Source organism: Nyctereutes procyonoides, unplaced genomic scaffold, assembly GCF_905146905.1.
Source record: "Nyctereutes procyonoides isolate TBG_1078 unplaced genomic scaffold, NYPRO_anot_genome, whole genome shotgun sequence".
NCBI lineage: Eukaryota > Metazoa > Chordata > Mammalia > Carnivora > Canidae > Nyctereutes > Nyctereutes procyonoides.
In genome coordinates, this window is record NW_026575155.1 from 500147 (window position 1) to 526639 (window position 26493).

General features: G+C 38.4%; 1 protein-coding gene and 1 non-coding gene across 3 annotated transcripts in view; both read right to left on the reverse strand.

Annotated features, from left to right (window-relative positions):
• The window catches only part of APP (amyloid beta precursor protein), a 264416-nt gene that overhangs the window by 53006 nt on the left and 184917 nt on the right, over nucleotides 1–26493 (reverse strand). For both annotated transcript variants that reach the window (XM_055313495.1, XM_055313494.1), the window contains 2 exons: nucleotides 11043–11171; nucleotides 10037–10136 (listed from right to left, as the gene is read on the reverse strand). In XM_055313495.1, the coding sequence (XP_055169470.1) occupies nucleotides 10037–10136; nucleotides 11043–11171 (229 nt within the window). The remainder of the gene's footprint in view (nucleotides 1–10036; nucleotides 10137–11042; nucleotides 11172–26493) is intronic.
• LOC129502260 (U6 spliceosomal RNA) lies at nucleotides 1158–1261 on the reverse strand. Its single transcript, XR_008662913.1, has one exon. It is a non-coding gene; the product is annotated as a U6 spliceosomal RNA (small nuclear RNA).

The following is a 26493-nucleotide window of genomic DNA, read 5'->3' on the forward strand; positions in this document are numbered from 1 at the left end:
AACAACGCAGCTGTTTATGTCCTTTATAAACATCTCAAGATTGACTCAGGTCTTCAACGGTGTTGAGTCTTTGAGCTTCGGAAGCACATCTACTGAGTTGTATCTGCTAAAGGGGGGGCATTTTCAAAGAAAAGTTGTGGAAGGGGTGCTTGGGTGTGGCTCAGTCAGTTATGCATTTGCCTTCAGCTCAGGTTATGACCCCAGGGTCCTGGGATCGAGCCCCGAGGTAGGCTCCCTGCTCAGGGGTTGGGGGGGGGCTGCTTTTCCCTCTTCCTCTGCCTGCTGTCCCCCCCAACTTGTGCTCTCTCTCTCTCTCTGTCAAATAAGTAAATAAAATCATTAAAAACACAGTTGTGGAACCTGAATAAATAGTTCCCCGAACCCAGTTTCATTTAGCTTGGCATCAGCAGGGACACAGAACAAGTACCAGTGGATATGGGACATCAGAGTGGAGTCAGTCTTCAGTTTTACTGACAAGACATGTGATGAGGCATATCCCAGTTGTTCTGAGCCTATGAAATGATGTAGCTGAGCCAGCTGAAAACACAAGCTCCCTTCTCGATAATCTTCAGTGAGTGATGGTGCAAGAAAAGGAATGGCTGTCAGATGTCACTACCTAATACCAAGAGACATGGCAATCAACATCCCTCAGTTTAATGAGGGCAGCATCCTTCCCAACTCGATTTACTTAAAGTCTCCCCAGGCAGATTCTAAGTAGGAAAGATTGTGCCCCATACCTTCAATACATCTAAGAACAGAATCTGGAATATGGTAAGTGTTTAATAAATACTCATTAAGATCCAACATCCCTGGTTAATTCTTGGATCCCCTTGCTATTCACGATAGCAAATGATGTACATATGGACCTATCTTCTATCGTGATAAAGTATACATAAACATAAAGCTTACTATTTTAACCATTTTTAAGTGTATAGCTCATTGGCATTAAATGCATTCACAGTGTTGTGAAACCATCACTACTGTCTTTTTCCAGAGCTTTTTTTTATCTTCCCGAACTGAAACTCTGCACCATTAAACCCGAACTCCTCATTCCTTCCTTCCCCTAGGACCTGACAATTACTATTCTACTTTCAGTCTCTGTGAATTTATTACTCTAGATGCCTCTAAGTCATCCTCTAGATATAAGTGAAATAAGGAAAAATAGGGGATGCTTCATAAATTTGCATCTCATACTTGCGTAGGAACCACGTTAATCTTTTCTGTATTGTTTCAATTTTAGGAGATGTGCTGAAGTGAGCACCACAGATATACCTCTGAAACCTTCTAAGACCACTTTGAGAGGTCACTGAGAATGAAGATGTTTATTATTAAGCTCTCAGTGGCAATGATAATGTTAGCTTCCTTTTGACGTGATAAAATCTGATAATAGAAAAGAGTAACAAAAAATTGTAACTAAACTAGAATAACAAAGTTTCATATATGAAAAGTTTAGAAAACTGCTTTCTGATATCATTGGAAACATAAACAGAGAGAAGCAGAAGCATATGTTACTTGGTCACAGTCCTTCCTTAGGTAAAGAAAACAGTTTTAATGTAATACAGGAAGGTCACATTATGAATGATCAATGCTTTCACATCCAGCTACATACACAATACTTTTCTTATGTCGTATGTTATATCAAAAAGAGGATGTCTGGAACTTTCCCTTCTACCACATATGTTGACTATCATTTGAGAGTAAATCCATTTTAATTCCTCCAAGTCTTAATAATCAACAAAGTGAAGGTAGGGTTTTGGTAGAAGAGTGACTAATTTAGAATTTTGAAGAGTAATCTTTCGACCAACCCCTACCCCAAACCCAGAACGTGAAATCTGGTTGCTTCTAGAGCTTACTAAATAAAAACAGTATGAAATGCTAATAAGTATAATCATATTAATAGGATATGTTCCCTCTTGTGCTTCCAGCCCTCCACTGCTCACATCCCAGGAAGTTCCTTCATAACTTGGCAAAGCTTCAGAACAAATCACTATAGCCTCAGAGCTACCACTTCTCTGTTACAGCCTCTGAAAAAGAAGATGAATAGTCTGCCAAGGGCAAGCTGGCTCAGGCTATTGTTTCTGCAAGGCATGCGACTTGCAGCTGCCCCTTCTTCCTTCTCTAAGACGACAGTATCTATGGTCTCTATGGCCTTAGGACCAGGTTTACCAAGTTCAGTGTTAAAGAGGAAGCCAAACATCTGCTCTCAAGAGATGGGTAGGCTCCCCTAAGTGCCACCAAAACCAAAAGCAAAGACAGAGCAATGCACAGGTCAATACAAGGAGTCATCATTTACTGTTTCAAAGAAATAGTCAGCTTTAACTCATGTTTTAATAAATGAACAATATTTATAAAAAACCCAACACATTAAATAGGCTACTTTAAACCCACTATCGTAGGTCAATAAATCTGTCAACACTAGTTGAAATTAAGTAACAGCCCTGGCCTTGGCCCTTTGACCATGTGTTTCTGACTTGAAGGCCAAAGAGTTCTTTCTGAACAGTTTTAATTCATACCCAGTCAACATTCCTCTGTACAACTGCCTCATAATCTGAAATAAATTAATGGATTCATCTCTTGTTATTTATCAGGTACGCTACCCTACTGTCTACGACCTACTTTCTCAAGCAGCCCATATTATATATGACAGGAGAACAGTTAACAAAAAGTAATGGGGCTCACTCGGGGAATACATTGCAAAATTTGTTTCCGAGTTAAACAGCAAGAGGCAAATTAACATTCCTTCCATACTCTATCGCACATGCAAACACATTCATCTCATTCCCAGTTAGTCTTTGTGGAAATATATTTCAAAATTAATCTCAATTTCAATGCATCTCTATATTTAGAGTGGCAGGTATACTGCAATTTTTCCCTCCTCTTTTAAAATATGAACCTTGGAGGCAGCTGCTTGTGAAAAACAAAATAACCAGCTACTCTTCCAGTCTAAAATCACTAGTTTTTCCCAAGATTCTACCAAAAAAAAAAAAAAAAATCAGGACACATCTGCTGTAGGATTCTATGCCAAGAAGTAGTCTAGCAGCCACCACTGTGGTCAGACTTCACTCCTCAATCGTTCTGAGTTACTAAAGATTTAGCTACTAAAGATTTCCTTTTGGGTTTTAATTCAAATTACAGGGCCAAACATAAAGAGCTAGTGAGTTAAGAAAAAACTTGAGACCTGTACTGGATCATAACAGGAATCAGCAGAACTTGGTGTGGGAGGCACTGTTTTAAGCTTCACCCTCGACCAAGTGGGTGGCAAAAGAGAAATGGCATGAGAACAGACAAAAACCACAGATGTGTCACAGTCATCATGATTTAAGGAAAAGCAACATTTGGAGTAAAAGGTGCCAGTTTGCTAAATTAATTTTCCTTCTATTTCTAAACAGTAACCCTCCCAAATGGGGTCAGAGTGGAATCATTTCATAGTGGATATCTGTTCAAGTAGCTACAGTGTTTTTTAAACTTCATTAAAGAATTACGATAGCAATACTACTCACATTGACCTACAGATCTAATGCAAAACCTTTTGAAGCCACCCAGGTGCCTGTTACATGTCAACTTCTAAAAGGACTTTAGCAAAGATGTCCACAGATCATCTGGATGATACATACATTGTAATTTTAGATTCAATAACTAAACTTTTTTTTTTATTTATTTTTATTTTTATTTTTATTTTTTTTTAATTTTTATTTATTTATGATAGTCACAGAGGGAGAGAGAGAGAGGCAGAGACATAGGCAGAGGGAGAAGCAGGCTCCATGCACTGGGAGCCCGACGTGGGATTCGATCCCGGGTCTTCAGGATCGCGCCCTGGGCCAAAGGCAGGCGCCAAACCGCTGCGCCACCCAGGGATCCCAATAACTAAACTTCTAAGGAAGAAAAAGACAGTTTACATATCTCATCCAAATAAAGTATAGAGAGCTAAATACAAAGCATGAAACTAGCCACTATGGACAAGTTAAACACTTAAGGGTTGTAACCTCCTAAGACTGTTTACAGACCATTTGAGTGGGAGCTATGACTTCACTGGTATGGCAGGGCTCTATTTTGCTGGCTAGAGATACATTAACACGGCAGTCAAAGCATCAAGAAACTGGGGTGCTACTGTCATTATATACTTTCCCATTTTGGAGATTAAAATGTTTGTTTGTATGCAGGTTCACTTGACAATGTATTATCATTTTCTCATTTAAAAAATAAATGGTTCTATGCAAAAAACTCTAAATAGCCAAAGCAATCTTGAGAAAGAAGAACAAGTGGGAGGCATCATGCTCCCTGATTTCAAACTAGATTATAAAGCTATAGCAATCAAAATTTTACTGGCATAAAAATAGACATATAGATCAATGGAGCAGAAATAAACCCACATACATATGGTCAATTAATTTCTGACAAAAGAATAAAAAATATACAAGTGGGAAAGGACAATCTCTTCAACAAATGGTGCTGGGAAAACTGAACAGCTACATGCGAAGGCATGAAACTAGACCCCTATCTTATACCACATATGAAAATGAATTAAAAAATGGATTAAAGACCTGAATGTAAGATCTGAAACCATAAAACCCCTGGAAGAAAACACAGGTAGTAGGCTCCTTGACATCAGTGTTGGTCTGATTCTAAAAGCAAAAGTAACAAAAGCAAAGATAAGAAACTAAGAAGCTTCTACACAACAAAGTAAATCATCAACAAAATAAGAAGGCAACCTACTGAGAGAAGAATATTTGCAAATCATATATCTAATAAGAGATTAATAACCAGAGCATCTGGATGGCTCAGTGGTTGAGCATCTGCCTTTGGCTCAGGTCGTGATCCCAGGGTCCGGGATCAAGTTCCACATCAGGCTCTCCACAGGGAACCTGCTTCTCCCTCTGCCTATGTCTCTGCCTCTCTCTCTCTCTGTCTCTCATGAATAAATAAAATCTTAAAAAAAGAGGTTAATATGCAAAAGATATAAAGAATTCATACAACTCAAAAGCAAAAACAAAAAAAAATTACAAAAACCCACAAAAACAATCTAATTAAAAAATGGGCAGAGGATTTGAACAGATATTCTTCCAATGAAGACATACAAATGGCCAAAGACACATGAAAAGATGCTCAACATCACTATCAGGGAAATGTACATCAAAACCACACCACAGTGTTTCGAACCACAACTGTTTGAAGCTATTATCAAAAAGACAAGAAATAACAAGTGTTGGTGAAGATGTGGAGAAAAGGGAACCTGTGTGCACTGTTGGCAGAAATGTAAACTGGTGCTACTTCCATGTTAAACAACATGGAGGTTCCTCAAAGATTAAAAATGAAATACCATATGATCCAACAATTTCACTTCTGGGTATGTATCCAAAGAAAATGGGAACACAAATTTGAAAAGATGTATGCACCCCGTGTTCATTGCAGCACTACTTATAATGACCAAAACATGAAAATAACCTAATGTCCACCAATGGGTGAATGGATATAGAAGATGCAATGTACATACATGCGCACACACACATATTCATATACATACAATGGCATATTATTTAGCCATAAAAAAGAAAGGATTCTTGCCATTTGTGATAACATGGATGGGCCATGAGGGCATTATGCTAAGTGAAGTAAGTCAATCAGAGAAGGACAAATATAAGTGTAGAATCTAAAAAAACCCATACTCATAGATATGGAGAACAAATTGGTGGTTGCCAGGAGCAAGGGCTGGGAGGTGGGCAAAATGGATAATGGGGGGCAAAAGGTACACACTTTCAGCTAGAAAATAAGTCATGGTGATGTAATGTACAGCATGCTGCTGTAATTAATGTGACTCTACCGCATATTTAAAAGCTGCTAAGTGAGCAGATCTTAAAAGTTCTCATGACAAGAAAAAAATTTAACTCTGTACGGGGACAGTTGTTAAGTAGACTTATGGCAATCATTTTGCAATGTATACAGATACCGTATATGAAATCATGTTGTACACCTGAAACCATAAAATATAATGTTTTATGTCAGTTATACTTCAATTTAAAAATAAATAAATAAATAAATGAAATAAGTGGGTCTATTCTGGAAAAGGAACTGTCTTGTCAAGAAGGGGACGAAGAGGGATACCTGGGTGGCTCAGTGGTTGAGCATGTGCCTTTGGCATAGGGGGTGATCCTGGAGTCCCGGGATTGAATCCCACATCGAGCTTCCTGCAAGGAGCCTGCTTCTCCCTCTGCCTGTGTCTCTCATGAATAAATAAATAAAATCTTAAAAAAAAGAGGGGGACAAAGATAATACCTTGACAAATGTTGGCCGTACCTGTAATTCAGGTGCCTATGCTGGGGAAAATGTGAAAAGGAGCTCGGAGACTATTGGTAAAACTAAAGAAGGAGTATATCTTTGGTAACTTATGAAACAAATGTTCTCATTTCCAAATACCTGAATCATCTATAAAATAATAAATGTATATACATTTAAAAGGTATTCCTTATGAAAACGAAGAGCATGACTCCAATTAGTTGATAGCTGTCTCACCTCCTCTTATAATTTATTTTCTCCTTGCTGCTCTTCCTTGACTAACAATTACATACAAGGATACTTAAAATTCTCGGTAGAAATCAATGTTCCATTTTGTTGGTTTGGCAACTGCTATAAGTATTCTATTTTCAACTTAAAGTACTTTGGATCCATTAAATCCCCAAATCAGTAGGTTTGTGAGGGGCAGAGAATGGAAACACTGTCTTTGAAATAAGCATGCTGAATTTTCCCCAAAGAGTTCTATCAAGAGGCCATAGTAAAATTGTAATAATAAATTATAAGCATTCTTTCATGAGCACGAGTTCCTTGATCCCCTGCCACATTTTTCACTCCTACCCCATTCATTGTGGATTTATTCAGCCAGAGATCCCTCCAACATCTGGTTTATAATAATGCATGTTTTTATTAATTTTGAATGCTAAAAGAAAAAAAGCCCAGGGTACAAAACAATGATTCCTTCCTTCCCCTTTCCTTCCTACTGCTTTTCTCATAAATTGGTCATTATAGCCTTCTGTGAGACAGCCATCTCCGAATTGGGAGCGCCAATATTTTTAGCCTTGAGGTAGCTGCAAAATGAAGCACTCTGATAAATAACTCAGTGCTGATAGAAAGGATAGAAAAGAATCCTTTTAGCAAAGATGTAAGAAAGATTACAAAGGACATAAAACCCTAATCATTTTGAAATAGCAATCTCACAAAGCAAAGGCTGAGCTGAAGAGCAGAGATGAAGGAATACTGCCTTTTGCAAGGGTTAAAAGACAATTAAAACAGCATATGGACATTGAAGATGTGTATTTTCAGGAATATATTGATTCTATCATTTGCTGAATAAAAAGCAAAGTCCTAAACAGCTATTTTAAATGAATAAGGGAACTCCCCCCCCCCCCCCACAAACAATGCCTTAAGCCTTTTCTTGCAAGGAAACTTCATAATTTGCATGCAAATTACTCTTTTTCTTAAACGGAAAACATGAAGTAATATATGGGCTGTGCCTGGGAACTTGCACATAATAATTCAAACCAAACTAAAAAATTATTATAAAATTATAAAAAACACAAGCTTTCACAAAACAAATAGAGCAGTTTTGGTTATTCACACTTACTGGTGAAGCAAATCAAATAAATAGTCTCAGACTCTGATAGGAAAGAAAGTGAAGGTAGGCAACATTATTTAATAAAATGAGTGTCAAAGTATGTGAATTGGACAGATGACCAAATAGCAGAGGGTCATGGAAATTATACAGGACAATACTGTAAAATGTTGTTAGGTATAGTACTTGGGAGCTCGAATGGTAGGTAAATAGGTCTACTTAATGGAAGTTCATTAAGGCAAACTTCTCTTTCTATGGGAAATGGCCATTTAAAAATGGAAGCAAGAAAGATTTTTCAAAAGATTATCTTTCAGGATTTCGTATTAGTACATTTAGAATGACAAAAATTAACAAAAAAATACCATGTTCTCAATTCAACTTCATAGTTGAGGTTTTCTTTTTTTTTTGTAAGAAAAAATTTCCATGATTCTAATTTATCTGAATATCCTCCCTGTCACTGAGATCTGAAGTTCACTGTATTGTCCTATTCTTGGGCATTTTGCAACACACAAGATATCTGATTCACCATCTGTTCTGTGGAAGTGTGACTCATTGGTGGCCACTGTTTTCAGTAGTATTTTGCTGAATAGAAAGCTCTGATAATTTAGTGATAAAGAGCCAACCATAATTACTGGGTGAGAGTGGTATATTGGTCATTAACTTTCTAGTCCTTCACAATGGCTTATTTCTCTATAGTTTGGTATTACTAACAGTATCTCAATTGAAGACATACGTGAAAATAAGCTTGTTAAGACAGGTATCAGGCAAAAATACATTCATCTAGGAGACATGTGCTCCAGTTCATTAAGAGTGATGATTTCTTTGATTTTTGTCCTTTCTATACCTGAATGGGGAATTTTCTTATACTTACTTGAGATGCAGTGTTTTAAAAGTTCTTTACAAATTTCTGCCCCCAAATATATGTAACAAGAATATTCATTTCTTACAGAAATGTAATAGAGTGGAAGATTAACTGGAAAGCTTCTCTTTAATCCATGGTATAGACTAAAAACTCTCCTGACTATCCTCTTAAGATATAGCTCAAGGGGGATGCCTGGGTAGCTCAGCAGTTGAGCATCTGCCTTTGGCTCAGGTCGTGATCCCGTGGTCCTGGGATCGAGTCCCACATCAGGCTCCCCACAGGGAGTCTGCTTCTCCCTCTGCCTGTGTCTCTTTTTCTCCCTGTGTCTCTCATGAATAAATAAATAAAATCTTAAAAAAAAGAGATCTCGTTCAACACTGAATTCCTTCTGAACATTAGTTTAGATAGCATTATTATGAAGTTTTTTTTTCCAAGCATGTGGCTTGAAGTATACTTGATTCCGTGTGTTAATACACATCATGAGCAGATCCTCATTGTCTGATGCATGCCAAATATTTGATAGCAATACAAGCAACATTTATAGAGCAGTGCTGGGTTAGAAAAGAGCGAGTACAATAGCACTGGCATGAAACGTAAAAAGCAAGCCAAGGAGTGTTTCGGGCACTTCAAAGGAGGAATTCCTGTGATGGGTGTACCCATCTACAACATCCTGGGTGTTCTCATTTCTCATGTTCTCATAACATGGACCCATTTCCAACTCAATTAACAAAGGGCAAGCCTGTTTACGGAGAAGGACAGGTTGTTTATTTCTTGACAGCTTCTGTACCAAATCTCGAGGATACATTCAGTTCTTTTATGTTGAAAGATTCACTAGCGTAACTGCCACCCATGTACTTTTAAGAGGTCAAGTTAAACAAATATGGGCATTGGGGGGTGGGGTTTGTAGAGACTTATTTTATGTGATACTCTACTCCCTTTCCAAGAAAAACAAAAATGAGAGAACTTACTCATATGAACTATTAAACATGGCATTAGGAAAACTCGGGACATAAAAGAGTGGGTACACAATGTCCATTTCCTGGTTTTGAGAACTATCATAGTTATGGAAGATGTTACTCTTGAGGAAGGGGGGTGATGTGCATACTGGACCTCTCTGTACTATTTTTCCATGAATCTATGATTATTTCAAAATAGAAGCTTAATGAAAGATGGGGGGCAAATATATCATGACTTTAAACAACCACATGGCTCAGAGAACACTCATGGCTATTAGGGGAGGGGCACCAGAGAAAGATGCATTACTGAATACAACAATAACTTCGAAGTTGGAACACAGATGCAGTTTGGAGCTTTTGCTCTGCTCCTTAGGATATGTGTGCCACAGGCAAGTACATTTCTTAAATTCTAAGCCTGAGCTCCTTCACCGATGAAATGAGGATACCATGCCACTCATGAGGTGATGATGATTTCCACCCCCCCGCCCCGCTGTTTCTCCTCCCACAGATCAGAAAACTGGTGGTTCTTGCTGCAGACACACTCAGGTAGCTGATTTTTCTCTCCAACAGGAGAAGAATACATTTAAATGCTTGGCGTCAAGAGAAGACCTTACTTACCGACTTCATCTTGAATCTCCTCAGCCACTGCGGGCACATTGTAGAGCAGAGAGAGGGACTGGTTCATGCGCTCGTAAATCACACGGAGATGTGTCATAACCTGCAATAAAGGGCAACAGCTCCAGGTGAGGCATCTTTGGAGCAGGGAGAAGTTGTTTTCCTTACCAAGCACCACAGACAGATACAAACTTCCAAAATAAAACTGACAATACGCTGCTGGAACTTGTGACCTGAAAGGTCATCATGATTTTTTTTGTTCTTCCATCCTTTATTCTGTAACGTTAGAACTACTTTAAACTTCCCACCGTATTACATGCTTGTAGCCATAATTACAAAGCCAAGTGAAAAGAGCATTTCTGTCCAACTCTGATTCCTAATATTTAGGGTCCCTAAATAACCCCTAATGCCCTAAATCTATTTCAGTGCAAATTTTTCAAAAGATAGGAACATATTTCAATTTGACCAGTTATTTCTTTCATTCTATTCATCCATCCATCTAGTTATTTAAAATTCTTCTATTTACAGAAATGTAAAATTTCAGATGGCCAGGGGTAGATCTCATTTGTCAACCTTTGGGAATGGAAATAAAACATATTATTACAGGGCTTCATTTAGGCTCACATTATATCCTAGCACTGTGGTAGCAGTGGAGTTTATGACTGCCTGTCACAAGTTAACAGAACCAATTTTAGAGGTTTTGGCTAATATAACTTTTGTTGTCTTCATTTTAGTCATTAGTTTTAAATGGTTCCTTAAGAACTGGCAGTCAACACTTGAGATTTTTATATTTCTTGTTATTTTCATAGATCAGAAAATGTCAAGCCACAGAAAATGTCAAGTCACATGTTGGTCTAAGAAGAGCCTTTAGAATTTACCAGATATTAAACATCTCTTGCTATAAAGGTAAAGTACCCACAGGTACTCTGGAAATACCTAAAGATCTAACTCAAAGAGCAAGCCTATTGGATTGTCAAGGCTGCATACGAAGAGCACATTCTGTGTTTACCTGGGACCGGATCTGAGCAGCTTTCTTTGGATCCACCATGCGTACATGTTCAAAATGCTTTAGGGTGTGCTGCCTGTCTTTCTGTTCAGCACGGACATACTTCTTTAGCATGTTGAACACATGACGAGGCTGTGGTGGAAAAAAATGAAAAACAAAAAAACAACAGCTTTCAGGTTTGTGCAAAATATTGCTTATTCCTGGGGCGGTGGGTCAGAGGTCCCACTAACTCATTCTCTAATGTGAAAGGACTGTGAGTCATCTTTTTGCAATTTTCTCACCTCTGTCTTAATGGGTAATTACTTAGTTGATTGGCCACTTTTCATTTCAACAAGAGTATTTAGCATTTGACATATATGATGACTGCCCTTAATCAACATTTTCTTTTTAAATGGCAGTATTCTGTTACAGAGAGATGGTTTTGGGATGTCACATTTAAGTTAGATCCTTCCTCCTTTCCCACCGAAATATAAAGGGGCATATACAAGACTACATTTCTATATGCACAATCTTAATGGTTATATCAATGGTGATACGGTACAAATAATCCCATCGTCAGTAAGCATATAAAATATAATAATCAAAATGAGAAAAGTAATAGATAACCACTAATGATTTGTAGGCCAAGGAATAACTGATAAGCTTTAAGACATAGTATACTTTCCCAGGAGCAAGGCCAATGTGGAACTGTAGTTATTTTGCTTTGAAATTTAATTAAATTCTTTCTACACCATCAGATTCTAATTCTTTCACCAACAATTAAGTTTCTTAAGTGCTTCTACTTTTTTCTAATTGGTTCTATTTCATTTTTATTTCAGTCTTACTTGAAAACATTCATCCCAATAAGAAAGAACAAAAGCTCCTCTGTCTTAAATGATTCTATTGCTATATGTATCCTACTATGTGATTTTATAAAATTATTTCCAAAGATATACATTTCTTGGTTATTAAAACAGACAAACAAACAAACAAACAAACAAAATCCTATGAAAGTTCATGTCAGGAAAAGAATTTTGGTCATTTGGGCAAACCTGGTTATTATCATCAACTAGGTCATGGACACCGTGAAAGCCAGCTGGAAGGTATGGATTTTATTTCTAGAGGTGGTATGTTGGAGGTATAGGATCAAAGTTGTAATATTTTGTGGGATGTCCCTCCCTTTTTCTTTTGGTTAACTTAGAGGTCACCTCCCTGACATCCCAGGTACAAGTGGTATCCTTTTTTTGTGCTCCCATGAAATGCTACATACATCCCCACTATTGCACTTCACACAATCTATTAAATTATTTGTTTTTGATTGCTTTGTTCAATTGTGAGACCCCTTAGGGCCAGATCTGGTCTTTCTTTATCAGGAATCACAGTACCCAGTGCCTGACTCAGAGAGGGTGACTTGCTTGCTTTATGCTTTCCACAGGTCACATTCCTATACTTAAGAAAGGAAATAAACACAATAAAGAGAAAATAAACCTGTGCTCATCTGCCCTATTTCTTTCACCCTACAAGAAATGTGCTTCCCCATAACTCCAAAAAAGGTATACATCACAGCTGGAAACACAGCTTTTGGTAGCACATCATTATACTTCTCATTTGTACTCTGAAATCTAGTTGAATCTACAAATCAGAGAATGAGCTTTTAAATCCTAAGAGAAGAAAAGCAGTAAAAGAGAACAATTGAAGAGCTACATTGATTATAACTCTATATTTAAAAGATGACTGGTTTAAAGGCACAGGCTATTATTGAACGTGACAGATATTTTGTATGTAGGATTATGCAGTCAGAAAATCATATACCCTTGATCCTTGGCTTGTTATTCGACATGGAGCCCTACAGGATTCTCCCTCTAGTTCTAGTACAACGATGCCTCCAAGGCTGGAGACAGAAAAGGGTGACCATTAATTGTATCTATTCATGATGTCCCTGCCTTTGATTGGCTTCATATACTTTCTTAGTTGCTATATTTAATTTTTTCCCTTAAAAAGGCTTCATTGTTTTGAGGAAAATTGAATTTTTTTCTTTAAAGAGCTCATGTAAGCAAAAATACTTCAACTAAACATAAGGATTGCTTTTATCATATCTATTAATCGATCAATCTATCTACCTATTTATCTGCAGCCCAGATACCTAGGAATGTTCCTCGAAGGCATTCTGTCACAAAATGATGGTCAGGGATGAGTGTGTACACTGGAATGTAAAGGCTCCCAGTGGTCTTGGCATTCCTGCATTAAATCTCAATCTCGAACTAGAGAATGGGGAAGTAACTTCTGATAACTAACATCTGGGTCTCCCCTTTTTTCTTCTACTATCACCAAAAACAGCATTCCCACTTGCCAATTATTACTGTTAACATCAATTTTAAAACGAACATGAGAGTCCCCAAATTATCTAGGCTCCAATTTTCTCTTCTGTGCCATTCAGAGAATGTATTTTTCATATTGAGCATAGTGAGTATTAAAAATATTCTGTGTTGGGGTGTCTGGATGGCTCAATAGGTTGAAGTGTCCAGACTTCAGCTCAGATCATGATCTCGAGGTCCTGGGATGGAGCCCTGTGTGGGAGTCAGCGCTTAGTGGGGAGTCTGCTTCTTTGTTTCCCTCCCACCCCCCCCCCCACCATGCTCAAGTGTGCACTCACACACTCTCATAAATGAATAAAATTAAAAAGAAAAAAAGTTCTGTGTTAGCTACCCAGGGTCATGCTTATTAGTTCACAGCAGGAACACGATACACATTTCTCCCACGCAGACCTTGCCTCCAACGCCTACCCGTCTTCTTTCCTCTAAGCAATAGCAGTCCCACACTTAGTCCTTATAGAATGAGAGAGACCATGTGCCTTATGCATAGTAACTCACCAAATCTTCCCATCAATCCTACAACTGGGGTTTTATCCTGGATAAAACAAAGCACAAAGCTTGAGGGCTATGTGGCTAGTTACACAGCTAGTTAAGAAAGCTATTCCCTGGGTACACTGAGAACAGCTAATGTAACCCTGGCTCCCAAACCCGTTGTTTCCACTGCTATGTGATCCTGCATTTCAGAGAAACTCTAACATGGATCAACTAAAGACAACTCCAAAAAGTAACTTACACAGTTGAAAACAGAAAGAAATAACTGAGTGGCTAGAAACGGGTCTGTTCTAGGAGTCCTTGCCTGAGTATCTAGTGCTTATAAGCTCAGATAATATTCTTTGGGGACATGATAATATCCACTCTTTTCATTATGTAGGAGACCATCCAGATTTAGCTTATTCAATCTCTCAGCTGCCGTCCCTGGTTTTTGGCACTCCACTTTGCTTTAGTTATTGTGTCAGAAGTGGGAGGTGAAAGAGCAAGACAGGGGGACTGTCTTTGTCAAACTGTTGAGGATTACTAGAAAATAATTAAAGGTATTATTGTTAAAAGTTAGGCTTTTGTGACACGCATGGATTTTAGTTCTAAATCCTTCTCATGTGCTAAGATAAATAATTAAATGGTGAATGTGTTCATGTGTTTAAATTTGCTTATCTTATTTAATACCAGTATTTCTTCATTTCAGAAATATCTTCCTAACTTCCCGCACCAAATCCCTAGAGCTTGACAATGAAACGATAACACACCAGGATCTCATGACTCCCTAGGCTTCCACATCTCTCTACCAGGGAACAAAGCTCCTGCAAGGATAGTGAGCCCTAAGAGCCCATTGTAAGCTATGACCTCATCATTGTTTATATGAGCTCAAATACACACTGTGTGTGTGTCTAATACAAACATAAGCCTTTTTCTTCCTAATGCCTATGCCTCAGGGCATGAGATAATTCAGGAACACATTACCATGCCTCTCAATAAATGAATTACATGGTTCTGCTTGGTTGATTTATTCATGCAAATACATTTCTAAGAATCATGCTTAGAAATGGAAAAAAAAATCAGATTAGCTCTTATGCTGAAGTGGGTAGATAAATCATACCAAATAAAATAGCAGTTATGTCTACACCTCAGAAACAAATACTACTTTTAGGTAACAAAGAAAAACAGATAACATCTCCCTATACTTTTATATTTTTCATTTGCTTTAGGTCAAAAAAAAAAAAAAAACAGGAAAAAGGGTCCTGCCTTTGGTATATGATTCATGCATATTTCAATCAAATAAAGAAGTAATTGCTTTTACTACTTTTAGTCAGGATACAGAATTACCAAGGCTTAAAACTAGTTATTTCTAGATGTATATCATATTTACCATATTGTAGAATAACAGGGAATCTCTTAGGGTGTTTTATTTCATTATGCTAGGATAAAGATAAGTTTCTTAAAATTTTAATTAAAAACAGTAATATTCACACAAGAATAAGATAAAAATTAGGAATGTATTCTCTTAAAGTGAATGGTGTTACTGTTGTTACAACAGTTACAGTTAAGACTGTTCATGTGATTAGAAAAATGAGCATAAAAATTCAGTAGCTCAGGCATATTGGTAGTAAGCAGAGTTTAAGAAACATGTTTCAATCTCTATGCATATGCTTTCAATCATTCTTAAGTCTTTAAATCTTCTGTAACTAGTAACATTTTTTTTTTTTGGCCAGGCAAATTCCCCCTACTTCATAATTTAGATAGCGTATGTATTCATACTACAATCTGATTATACTACTGGCAATGGATGGCTAATCTTATTATTAAAATTTATAGCAAAGAACAGAGAAAATAAAAGGAAAAACTCTGCCCCAGAGGGACTAATTACATCCAATCCTTTTTTATTGTCACTATTGTTTCTAATAACAAAGTATCTATTTGCATCTGATCTGACACTTTTCATTTGGCACTAAAATCCATTCACTATCTGATTCACTATCCATAAGGCATTTTAAAAAATAATTTCAAAAGGAATTTCTCAAAGGATTAAGACTGGGCATTACTAAAATGATTAGACTTCTTACTAAAATGGATTAGACTTAACCTAAAATAGAAGATTTACCTTGTGGAACATTAACCATTTTCCTTTCTTGGAAGGAAAGTTTTAAGATATCTCTAGCTGCTGGCACAGTTCCTGGCACAATTTGCTTGCTAAAAATGTTTGTTAATTAAATTAATGAATAATCTAGAGCCGAATGTGATTTCACAAGTAGCTGCAGTAGCAAAATCTATCCTTTGTGGTATCTGAGTTGAAAATAAGCATCTCTCCGCTAAGATTCATTCCCAATTTTCATGAAACATTGATTTTACAGCCCCACTTGATCTATCCATCCAGAGTGCTGGATTCCTCTAGGAAGCATATTCAAACTATTATCAACAAGAATTCATTTCATTAATTTCAAAAGAGGACATCGCTTGTTTTCTTATGGCTTGGGTTTTGATGTCATGTTGATGTAAATTTTGAAAGACATTTCATGGCCTTTTCCTATAAAAGATGATATTTAAAAAAATTAATTTACCCTGTTCTCAAATGTATTGCTTTTCACTTTTTTTTTTTTTAAGATTTTATTTATTTGCTTGACAGAGAGAGAGAGAGAGGGAGAGAGCACAACAGGGGAGTGACAGGCAGAGAGGGAGAAGCAGATTCCCTGTTGAGCAGGGAGCCCAACGTGGGATTTGATCCCAGGACTCTGGGACCCTGGGATCATGACCAGAGCAGAAAGCACACGTGTAAACACTTAAGCAACTGAGCCACCCAGGCGCCTTGTTTGTTTGTTTTTTAAATGCAATTTCACGTTTTGTGTTCCTGGACTTAGGGTCAATCACGTACATTTAACAGATGTCAATGCCATTCATGTCTGAATGTGTAGGCTTTTTATTCCATAGTAGACGGTATATAAAAACAACTAATTGGCCCTACTGTTCCATTCTGTAGCTTTATGCTTGATTTAGAAATCCTGCATCTTATCATAATAGACACCTGTGTCTTAAACCATTTCCTGATGAGAGGGAATGATATGTCAGGAGCCCTTAACAGCCCTGAGTGTACTCCCACCAAAGAGGAGGAAATAAATGAGTGACTTTATGAGGAGCGCCATAACCTTTCCAAGTGACTAGGGACTTATTCAAAAAGCCTTCTTTTGGAGCATTAAATTGCATCCCAGTGGTTTCCAATCCTATAACCAGGAAAGTTAATCATCTATCAAGAAAATACAAATATCTCCTGTATTCACAAACAGACCATTATTTTTACAGTTCTACATCTTGGATTTCAAGAGATCTTGTTATTTTTTAAGCTTTAATTTATTTGAGAGAGAAAGAGCATGAGAGAGAGCATGAGTTGGGGACGGGGGGCAGAGGGAAAGGGAGAAGCAGACTCCCCACTGAAAAGGGAGCTCCATGCAGGGGCTGGATGCCAGGACCCTGGGATCATGACCTGAGCCAAAAGCAACCGCTTAACAGACTGAGCCACACAGGTGCCCCAGATTTCAAGAAATCTTAAGCATGTAAATGTAAAATGTATACAGTTTCCATGCAGGTTTTAAGGCAACACTCTTAAGAGTTAAACCTTTTTCTGCTTGAGATGGTGTCAGGTTTATTTTGCCACTTGGGCAAAATTTCAGCATTTCACATGTACCCCCAGTTTTAAGAATCTAAAGGGGAAGAAAAGACATTCACCTAAGTGTCTAAAGGAATCTCTGGATCATAGCAGTGTTTGTCTTTAAAGCTGGTAGTTGAACTAAATTTTTAAAGTTCACCACAAAATTCATCCACATTTCTTTCTTCAGAAGAGCACATACGTGGTGTCTGTAGCTTAAAGAGAGTATAAGAAGGCAAATGACAATTCTATGCCAAGTAGAACAGTAGAGTCTTGAGGAAGCGACTGAAGAAAGAGCATTTATTCTTGTGTCTGCCTGCATTCAGGGTCTCTCAAGGTCTGATAACAAAGAGGCATTAGATGACACCCCTTCTCAACCAACCAGGTAATGGCTTTGGCTCTGGCCTTGTGCTGTAATAGAACATGATGGCTCCCAGGAAAACAGAAATCATCATCCCATTCCTTCCCTCCTCCATAGGGAAACAGACAACTTCCTAATATGGACTTGGCAACAGAACCTCCATTGAATTCCATCCTAAGGGCATCTTCTAGACTGTCTTTTCTTAGGGAGGAAGGTATGTTACTACTTCACAATCTCATTTCAACCTTTGCTTAATCCTTTTTTTCTAATGTGGCTAATGAAAGCTAGAACAATCCTAATTGTGAAAGAGTAGAATAAGTAACCCCAATTTGCAAATGAAGGAGGAAGAAATCCTTTTTAATTAAGTCGGTTATTCCATGTGATAGGTTATGTAGATGACAAACCTGGGAATTAAAGACAGGTGCTGAAATCTACTATAAAATATAGGAACTAAGGGTGGTTTTTATTGTCACTCAGTTTAGTGACCTGCTGTCAAATCTGGTGGGCTTTGTATAGCTTTTTTTTTTTTTTTTTCAGGATATTTTGTTAGCTCTCAGAAAGAACTGATTTGGGGTACCGTGACCTCATAAGGAATATATACTCGGCCTCTTTTTCCCGATCCTTTGACACAGAGCTCCTAAAACTCTTGTCATTTCCTGAGTGACATGAGTGACAGGAGCATCTTTTGTCAGAATATTCAGTCTTCATCCTTTCACCCCTGGTTCCTGTCACAAGAGCCTTTGGACACTTGAAGTGATAAAGAGTTGTCTCTGGTAGGCTAGCCCAGTGACTCTGAGAGGGTGGTGGCTGGAACTTTCAGCCTCATCCTCTGTCCTCCAGGGAGGGGAGAGGGACTAGAGATTGAATTCAGTCACCAGTGACCAGGGATTTAATCAGTCGTGCCTACCTAATGAAACTCCCATAAAAAACCCCTTACCATGGGGTTCAGGACAGCTTCCCAGCTGGTGAACACAACGAGGTCACAAAGAGGGCCGGCAAGCTCCACACCCCTTCCCTCATACCTGGCCCCATGTATTGCTTCCATCTGGCTATTCCTGGGTTGTGTCCCTTACAGTTGCTAATGATAAATAAAGCACTAACCTGAGTTCTGTGAGTTGTACTAGTAAATTATCAAACCCAAGGAGAGGGTCGTGGCTGATTCTGATTCTGATTCATGGCTGGTTGGTCAGAAGGAAAAATGTGAGTGAAAATATCTGACACCTGGGATTGGAGTCTGAAATAGGACACCCAAGCCCTTTACCAGTAGGGCCTATTACAACGATGGTTGTTAGAGTCAGAAGCAGTCAAAGTTTGGGAAAAGCCTCACCCCTTTGGTGTCAGAATACTGAGAGCAGAGTCACACAGACCACAGCTGAAAATCAGTGGAGAGCGCATACAGAACTGAAGTTCAGGACCTGACCCAAAGCCCAGGATCAACACTTCTGGACCAACTACAGCATGCACTGGATACAGAACTTAGATCAACCAAACTGAGGGCAAAGGGCCAGAAATTCTCTAGACTTGCATGGCAGGTCTTCAACTCTTGCTCAGTCAAGCAGTGAATCACATCGAAGCTCTTAATGATGAACAGATTAATAAAACCCAGAAGGCAAAGCCCACAGAAGTACAGAAGAAACCATAAACAAAGGATGCTTAGAAGTATACCACAGACCTTTGCAAAGATTTGTCAAATGGTCTCATCACCTGACAAATGCCAACTATGATACAGTCTTGACTTTTTAGAAGAGAGTTACAATATGTTCTAATTTTGCATATTCATACTTGCATTTTGGCATTTTTACTTCCCACATCCTCTAACTGGTTACACCATGCTCAAACATATGTATATTTATATTTAAATTTCACCCTTTCCTCATACTCTCGCCAACCACAGCACCTTGACCTAGGGGAAACATTAATGTGAAGAAACTGGAGACAAAGCTTATATAAATAATGCAACTTAGGATCTTTGAACTAATTAGCGGATGAGCTTCACAAAATGAGTGAACTCTCTGAAAACCATGTGTAATTCTGCGTGTGTGCATACGTGTTTCTAGAAGAAGATCCCTCGTTGCTATCTGTTCTACATATAATGCCTAAAATGCCCAGCAGGTTAAGGGCAGGTACAGGTAATGACCTCTGGATCCTTAAATAATGTGCTTTTATGCATTTGTCTAAAAAATGAAATATTTATGTTTCCATAATGGGTTTTGATTTTGAAGGATAAAATGAAAACAGATATCCACATATAAATCTGTAAATGCAACCTATGTTGGAATGAGAAAGGACATCCCAGGGCTGTATGTTTTGACTATGAATCTGATGAAGAGCTGTTTTGACTTCAAAGGCTGTGATGAAGCAGGGCTCTGCTGTGGAGGGAATCTGGTGATGAATGTGGACTCAGAGGCTCAGGAAAGCTTTCAAGATAATGCCTTTCCTACATATTTCATAATTTTCTTCCTTTTATAAAAAAAGATTTTTGTTAAGAAGACTTTATTTATTCATGAGAGACATACACAGAGAGAGGCAGAGACATAGTAGGGGGAGAGGCAGGCTCTTTGCGAGGAGCCTGATGCAGGACTCGATCCCAGCATTCTGGGATCACGATCTGAGCCAAAGGCAGGCACTCAACCACTGAGCCACCCAGGTACCCTATTTTTATTTTTAGAGAGAGAAAGAGCATGCAAGAGAGCATGGGATGGGAGAGGCAGAGGGAAAGAGAGAATCTGAAGCAGACTCTCCACTGAGTGCAAAGCCTGATGCAGGGCTTGATTTCATGACCTGAGCCAAAATCAAGAGTTGGATGCTTAACTGACTGAGCCACCCAGGCACCCCCATACTTCATAATTTTCTGTTTACCTTAATTCAATTACAAATGAGAAGTGCTAGTATCTCTAGTTATATACTTCCCATTGGGTCTTTAGAAGATCTATTGAGCCTGGTAAAGAGTCAAAGCAAGGTAAGGAGGTCATATTGAGAGGCTTTACTGAAACAGCATATAAACCACTCAGCATAGTCTATAGGATTTTGTTCACTGAATGCAAATTCTCCTGTTATCTTTTCCATTTGTTACTGGGTCTGTCCTTAAAAGCTCTCAAGTCAATGAGTCTTCTTTCACTCACCAATTTTTATAGATCTCATCTAAAAATAAATAAATGAATGATGAATGCATGAGTAATAAATATATAAGGTATAAGATGATTATTTACATTTCTTCAAGGTGATTTTCAACCTTGCAGTCTTTTAGCATTTAAGTACACTCAGGTCAGCTCTACAAAATTTTTGTTATATTAAAAGTTTGAGGGAAGAATGTATTAAACATCCTGGGACTCATCTGTCTCAGTGCTTTCAATATTAAAAACTAGGTAAACTACTTTTTAACTTATTTACTGTCCACCATATTGAGGTACAGATGTACCGTATTCACCTTGGCATGTAGATACATGCTCTCTACATATGTTCTCTAAATGTTCACAATTCTTTGTTGGCCCGAAGTCATCAGTAGAAAATGAAGACTTGAAGGAGATGGGCAGTTTGCAGTATCACATGAAAACTTATACAATGCCCAAGTTAACCACCTCAATTCTGCACCCATTAATTTTTTTAAAATATTTTTATTTTTTTATTTTTGTGAGAAAGAGACAAGCAGGAGGTGGGGGAGGGGCAGAGGGAGAAGCCTCTGTGTAGAGCAGGGAGCCTATTGCAGAACTCGATCCCAGGACTCTGGGATCATGGCCTGAGCTGAAGGCAGACGCTTAACTGAACTGAGCCACCCAGGTGCCCACATCCATTAATTTCCGTCCTTTAGGGATCCCTGGGTGGCGCAGCGGTTTAGCGCCTTTTGGCCCAGGGCGTGATCCTGGAGACCCGGGATCGAATCCCACATTGGGCTCCCGGTGCATGGAGCCTGCTTCTCCCTCTGCCTGTGTCTCTGCCTCTCTCTCTCTCTCTCTGTGTGTGTGTGTGTGTGACTATCATAAATAAATAAAAATTTTAAAAAAATTTCCGTCCTTTATTTCTCCAATGATTTTGCTGCTGCTTATTGAACATTTCTTGCCTTGCCATTAGAATGTATGTACCAAATCTCCAACTAGGGACAAAACCATGTTCTGAGCTCTAAGAAAGTAAGAAGTCATGTGTGATAAGAAATCTCACAAATCATTAATGTGAGATTTAATGTTCTACCAAAGAATGCTATGTGGCAGTTTTCCAGAATCTCAGAAAAACTTAACATTTGGTCAAACTAATCAGAAATGAGAAAGGAAAGAGTGCTGGTGTTAAAGAAAGTGCCCATTTTTTTCTTCCTCCTCAACTGAATGTTGAGAATCTGAATGTGAGGCATCAGATATTAAGCATGAAAACTAATTTCAGTGTGGAAAAGATGGCTGCAATCACGAGACGCTGGAGAAAAAACAACACAACACCACTGGCATATGGACAAGACAGACAGACTTGAAAACATTTCCTAATTATCATTACCACATAGACAATGCTGGAGTTATTGTGGTTGGGGGCACCCGGGTGGCTCAGTCAGTTAAGCAGCCTGCTTGAGTCTCTCTCTCTCAAAAATAAATATATATAAAAAAAAAGTTGTCACAGTCAGGATAATAAAGATGTTGTCTAATGGGAGATTTAGAATAAGTATCTGTTGGGGTGGCCCGGGTGGCTCAGTGGTTTAGCGCCACCTTCAGCCAAGGGCCTGATCCTGGAGACCCGGGATCGAGTCCCACGTTGGGCTCCCTGCATGGAGCCTGCTTCTCCCTCTGCCTGTGTCTCTGCCTCTCTCTCTCTCTCTCTGTGTCTGTCATGAATAAATAAATAAAATCTTAAAAAAAATAGAATAAGTATCTGTAAAGACACCAAAAATCTCAGAATTACAAAGAAAGCTTTTGTTACTCATCTCTCATCTTTTAACACATTTCAGTTCTAATTAGGAGCTCCTGAGTTTTTTCAGACCTACGCCTACCATGGGAAGCTTTATTTTAAACAGAAATTCCTATCTAGCCTTTAGTTCAACTGTACAAGAGCTTGCTTAAGGCTAACTGCTCTTCAGATTGCAGATAATTTTGGAAAGTCAGGCAATATCATTGTCTTCTCTCCATCTAAGAAGTAGAATCCTGACAGTTACAAAAAGGAAGGCTCAGATCAGATTTAACTCATCTTTCATGAGGCCACAAGTTGCCTGATAGGAGCTCTGAGAAAGTAAGAAGTCAGAAGCATAGGTAGATGCCTGATTGTTAAATAATGACAATTTTGTTTTAGGTTGTACTTGGTTTGGTAGTGAGCCAAGTGTGATGGAAGAGTAATCATGTGTGATGCAACTCTGGAGAGGAATTTCACATTTCTGGGTGGGGGAAGGATAACTTTCCTTAAAGGAAACTTTAAGGAAAGTGAAAAAGTTAAACGGGCTGGTCCTTAGAAGAGTCATTAGTCCTCTACAGATTAAGAGTTTATCCTGAGTGCAAAGACCAAACTATTCCTGAGGAAGAAACAACTGTTTTATTTGTCATAATACTGGAAGTTTTTGGATATTGTAAAATTCTACATATAATTCAAACAATGCATTTTAGATAGGCTATTTACTGGATCAGCCAGCCAGCAGGCACATAATTCCTGAAAGAGGAATTTTAGAACATAAAGGACATACAGACACAGGGACTCACAAATGAAATTCATAGTATAGCAAAGAATTCTAGCTGCACAAAAACAACATCACATAATACATCCATGCTCAGGTTGAAAAATGCAGATAAAATTATGGATTAAATCTGAGCCCAGAAAGACTGGAAATAATCCATGTTGTTTCAGACTCCTATCTGGCAAAGGCTGGGGTTAGTAGAATATGGTCAGGGTTAATGGGATAGCTATTTCAAAGGTGCTATCAGCTGTAGAAACCACAGGAAAAAACTTGACTACATCATTTCCTCATATTTGACTAACATTTACTGAATATTTCATATTTTACATGCACTGTGTTAAGTATGATGGAGATCTCCGAAAAATTTGTTTGTGGCTCCAATATTCCTCAGACAGTAACTGGCACAAGTGATTTTTGTTTTTGATTTTTCAGCAATACAGAAAAGTTCTTAAAAAGGGACTTAGAATTTTCTTGTGTTTTTCCAAAGTTCAGAGCTAAGGCCATGTCAAGCTATGCGTTAAAATAAACACTCAAAATAAAATTTAAATAAAACACTTATTATTAACTTCACAAAAATGGCAGGTAATGCCAGGAGTGTAGGCTCATGATTATCCAGCCCCAGTTTTTATTACATGGGAGAGGTTTATGCATTTCTAGGTAAAAATGTGATAGACTTCTTGGATCAATCAACAACAGTCTGACTTTTTTTTAAGATTTTATTTTTTTATTTGAGAGAGAGAGAGAGACAGAGCACATAAGTGAGGAGAGAGGCAGAGAGAGAAGCAGACTCCCTGCTGAGCAGGGAGCCCAATGTGGGGCTTGCTTGATCCCAGGACCCTGGGATCATGACCTGAGCTGAAGGCAGACACTTAACTTACCAAGCTACCCTGATGTCCCTGATTTTTTTTTTTTTTTTAAGATTTTATTTATTTATTCATGAGAGACACACACACAGAGGCAGAGACACAGGCAGAGGGAGAAGCTGCAGGGAGCCTGATGTGGGACTCGATCAGAATCACGACCTGAGCCAAAGGCAGACGCTCAACCTCTAAGCCACCCAGGTGCCCTGATTTTCTTTTTTACGGCAAAACAGTTCTCCCTAATCCAGTCTTTAATTTTTATTTCAAATAGGCATGATGTTTAATTCTACATGAAGACACTGACAGGCCCAGAACAAGCACAATTATGACCAGTCTGAATTGATCTCCTTTGGGAACACAGGAAGCTCTGGGAAACATTCTTTTCATCACTATTTCCTATGACGGCAGATGGGGTGGAACTGAAGGTTCTGAATGTGTATTTGTTTGTGAAGGACTTCTTTCAGTTCTCATCTTATATTTAGATCTTGATGTCCACATAGCAAAGACCCTACTTTGGAGATTGAACTTTCACGTGCAATAATCCACTAAATATCACCGATTAAGATTCTGGGCTCAACACCTACACCCCTCTGCCCTGCCCTGGCAAATGATCCCAATGGTCCTGACCCCAAAATCGAGTCCTCTAGAAAAAGAGGGTAACCAAGGAACTTTTTCTCCAAATGCATGTAAACAGAATTTTTACTGTGCAGTGCTAGAATAGAGATTTTTTTTTTCTGAATAGAAAATGAAAATGCTAATGTGATATTTTTTTTCAAAAGCTTTTTGTTCAGAGAGGAAGCATGGTCTAGTAAGAGGGCACTGTGGTGGTCAACTGTGATTCGCAGCTCCACTGTGTCCATTAACCAGTGTAGCAGTGTCACCCTGGACCAGACACTCGATCTCAGTGATGCTATTGGTGGAACAGGGTCAATCCTGTTTCACCATCTATGAGAGTACCGGAAGCTCTTAGGGTTCCTCGGAGCTTCCTGTGCTGTAATGTCAGCATAAAAAGAAAAATCAAAATGTGAGGAATCAATGTAAATGGGTGGCTTTTTGGTTTAGTTACATAATATATGCAAACTGCTCCTTTTTAGCAAGATAGGAGTAATGAGAATCAGATTTACTCGACTGCTTGTCATAACCTGTCTGTAAGAACTATGTTTTGGATGATGGGTGGCGAACACTGTGAAAGAGGAAACGAATGAGATGAACCCTACGACTCTTCAAGCTTGTCATCTTGAGTTTCTAGGCTGTTGCTCCAGGTGCAGGAGCCCAGCTGGAGCCTGGTGGACTGTCACAGTTAAGACGGTCAAGTCAGAATCTAGGGGGATGAGAGCTGCCAGCAGTCACAAGAGAGTGTTGGGAAGGACAGAGTTGCCCAGATTTGCATGTAATGCCCCTGTTGAGATAGTAGCTGAGTAATTATCAGGGTATGAAAGTAAAATAATCCAAATGAGGCCATGGGGAGAAAAAATACATTCAAAAGGATTAGAGGCAATCGTGCCTGGTATTTACACAGGTCAGAAAGAGGACTTGTTTCTACTATCCAGATGGGAAAACAGTATTCTGGATTACTCAAGAGGATCCTAACCTTCTACTGGAGAACCAGGAGCCATCAACTGATAACTGCTCTGATCCCACCTAACAAGTCTTAAAAGCAAAACCCAAAAAGGATCAAAGTATTTCTGAGTAATTCAAAAACACTGCAGAACAAAGCTAAGAACAGAGGTATACAAAAGTATCTAGCGCTCAACAAGGTAAAGTTCATGATGTCTGACAGCCAATAAAAAAGTACTAGGTATGAAATGATGAAGGAGCATATATAATGAAAAAAAATCAAAATTGATCCAAAGCTGATGCAGATCTTAGAGGTGGCAACCCAAGATAGTAAAAGTTACTACACATAATGCATTCCATAGGTTCAAAAACTTAAGAAACAGAGTAAATGAAAACAACAAACAAAAACCAGACTAAACTTCTAGATGTGAAACGTATGAGATGAAAAATAAGCATGATGTGATTAATGGCTGATTGATATACATCATAATCAAATTACTTGAAACTGGTGATAAAGAGAAAATCTTCAGAGCAGCTAGATTAAACAAAAAAGAGGAG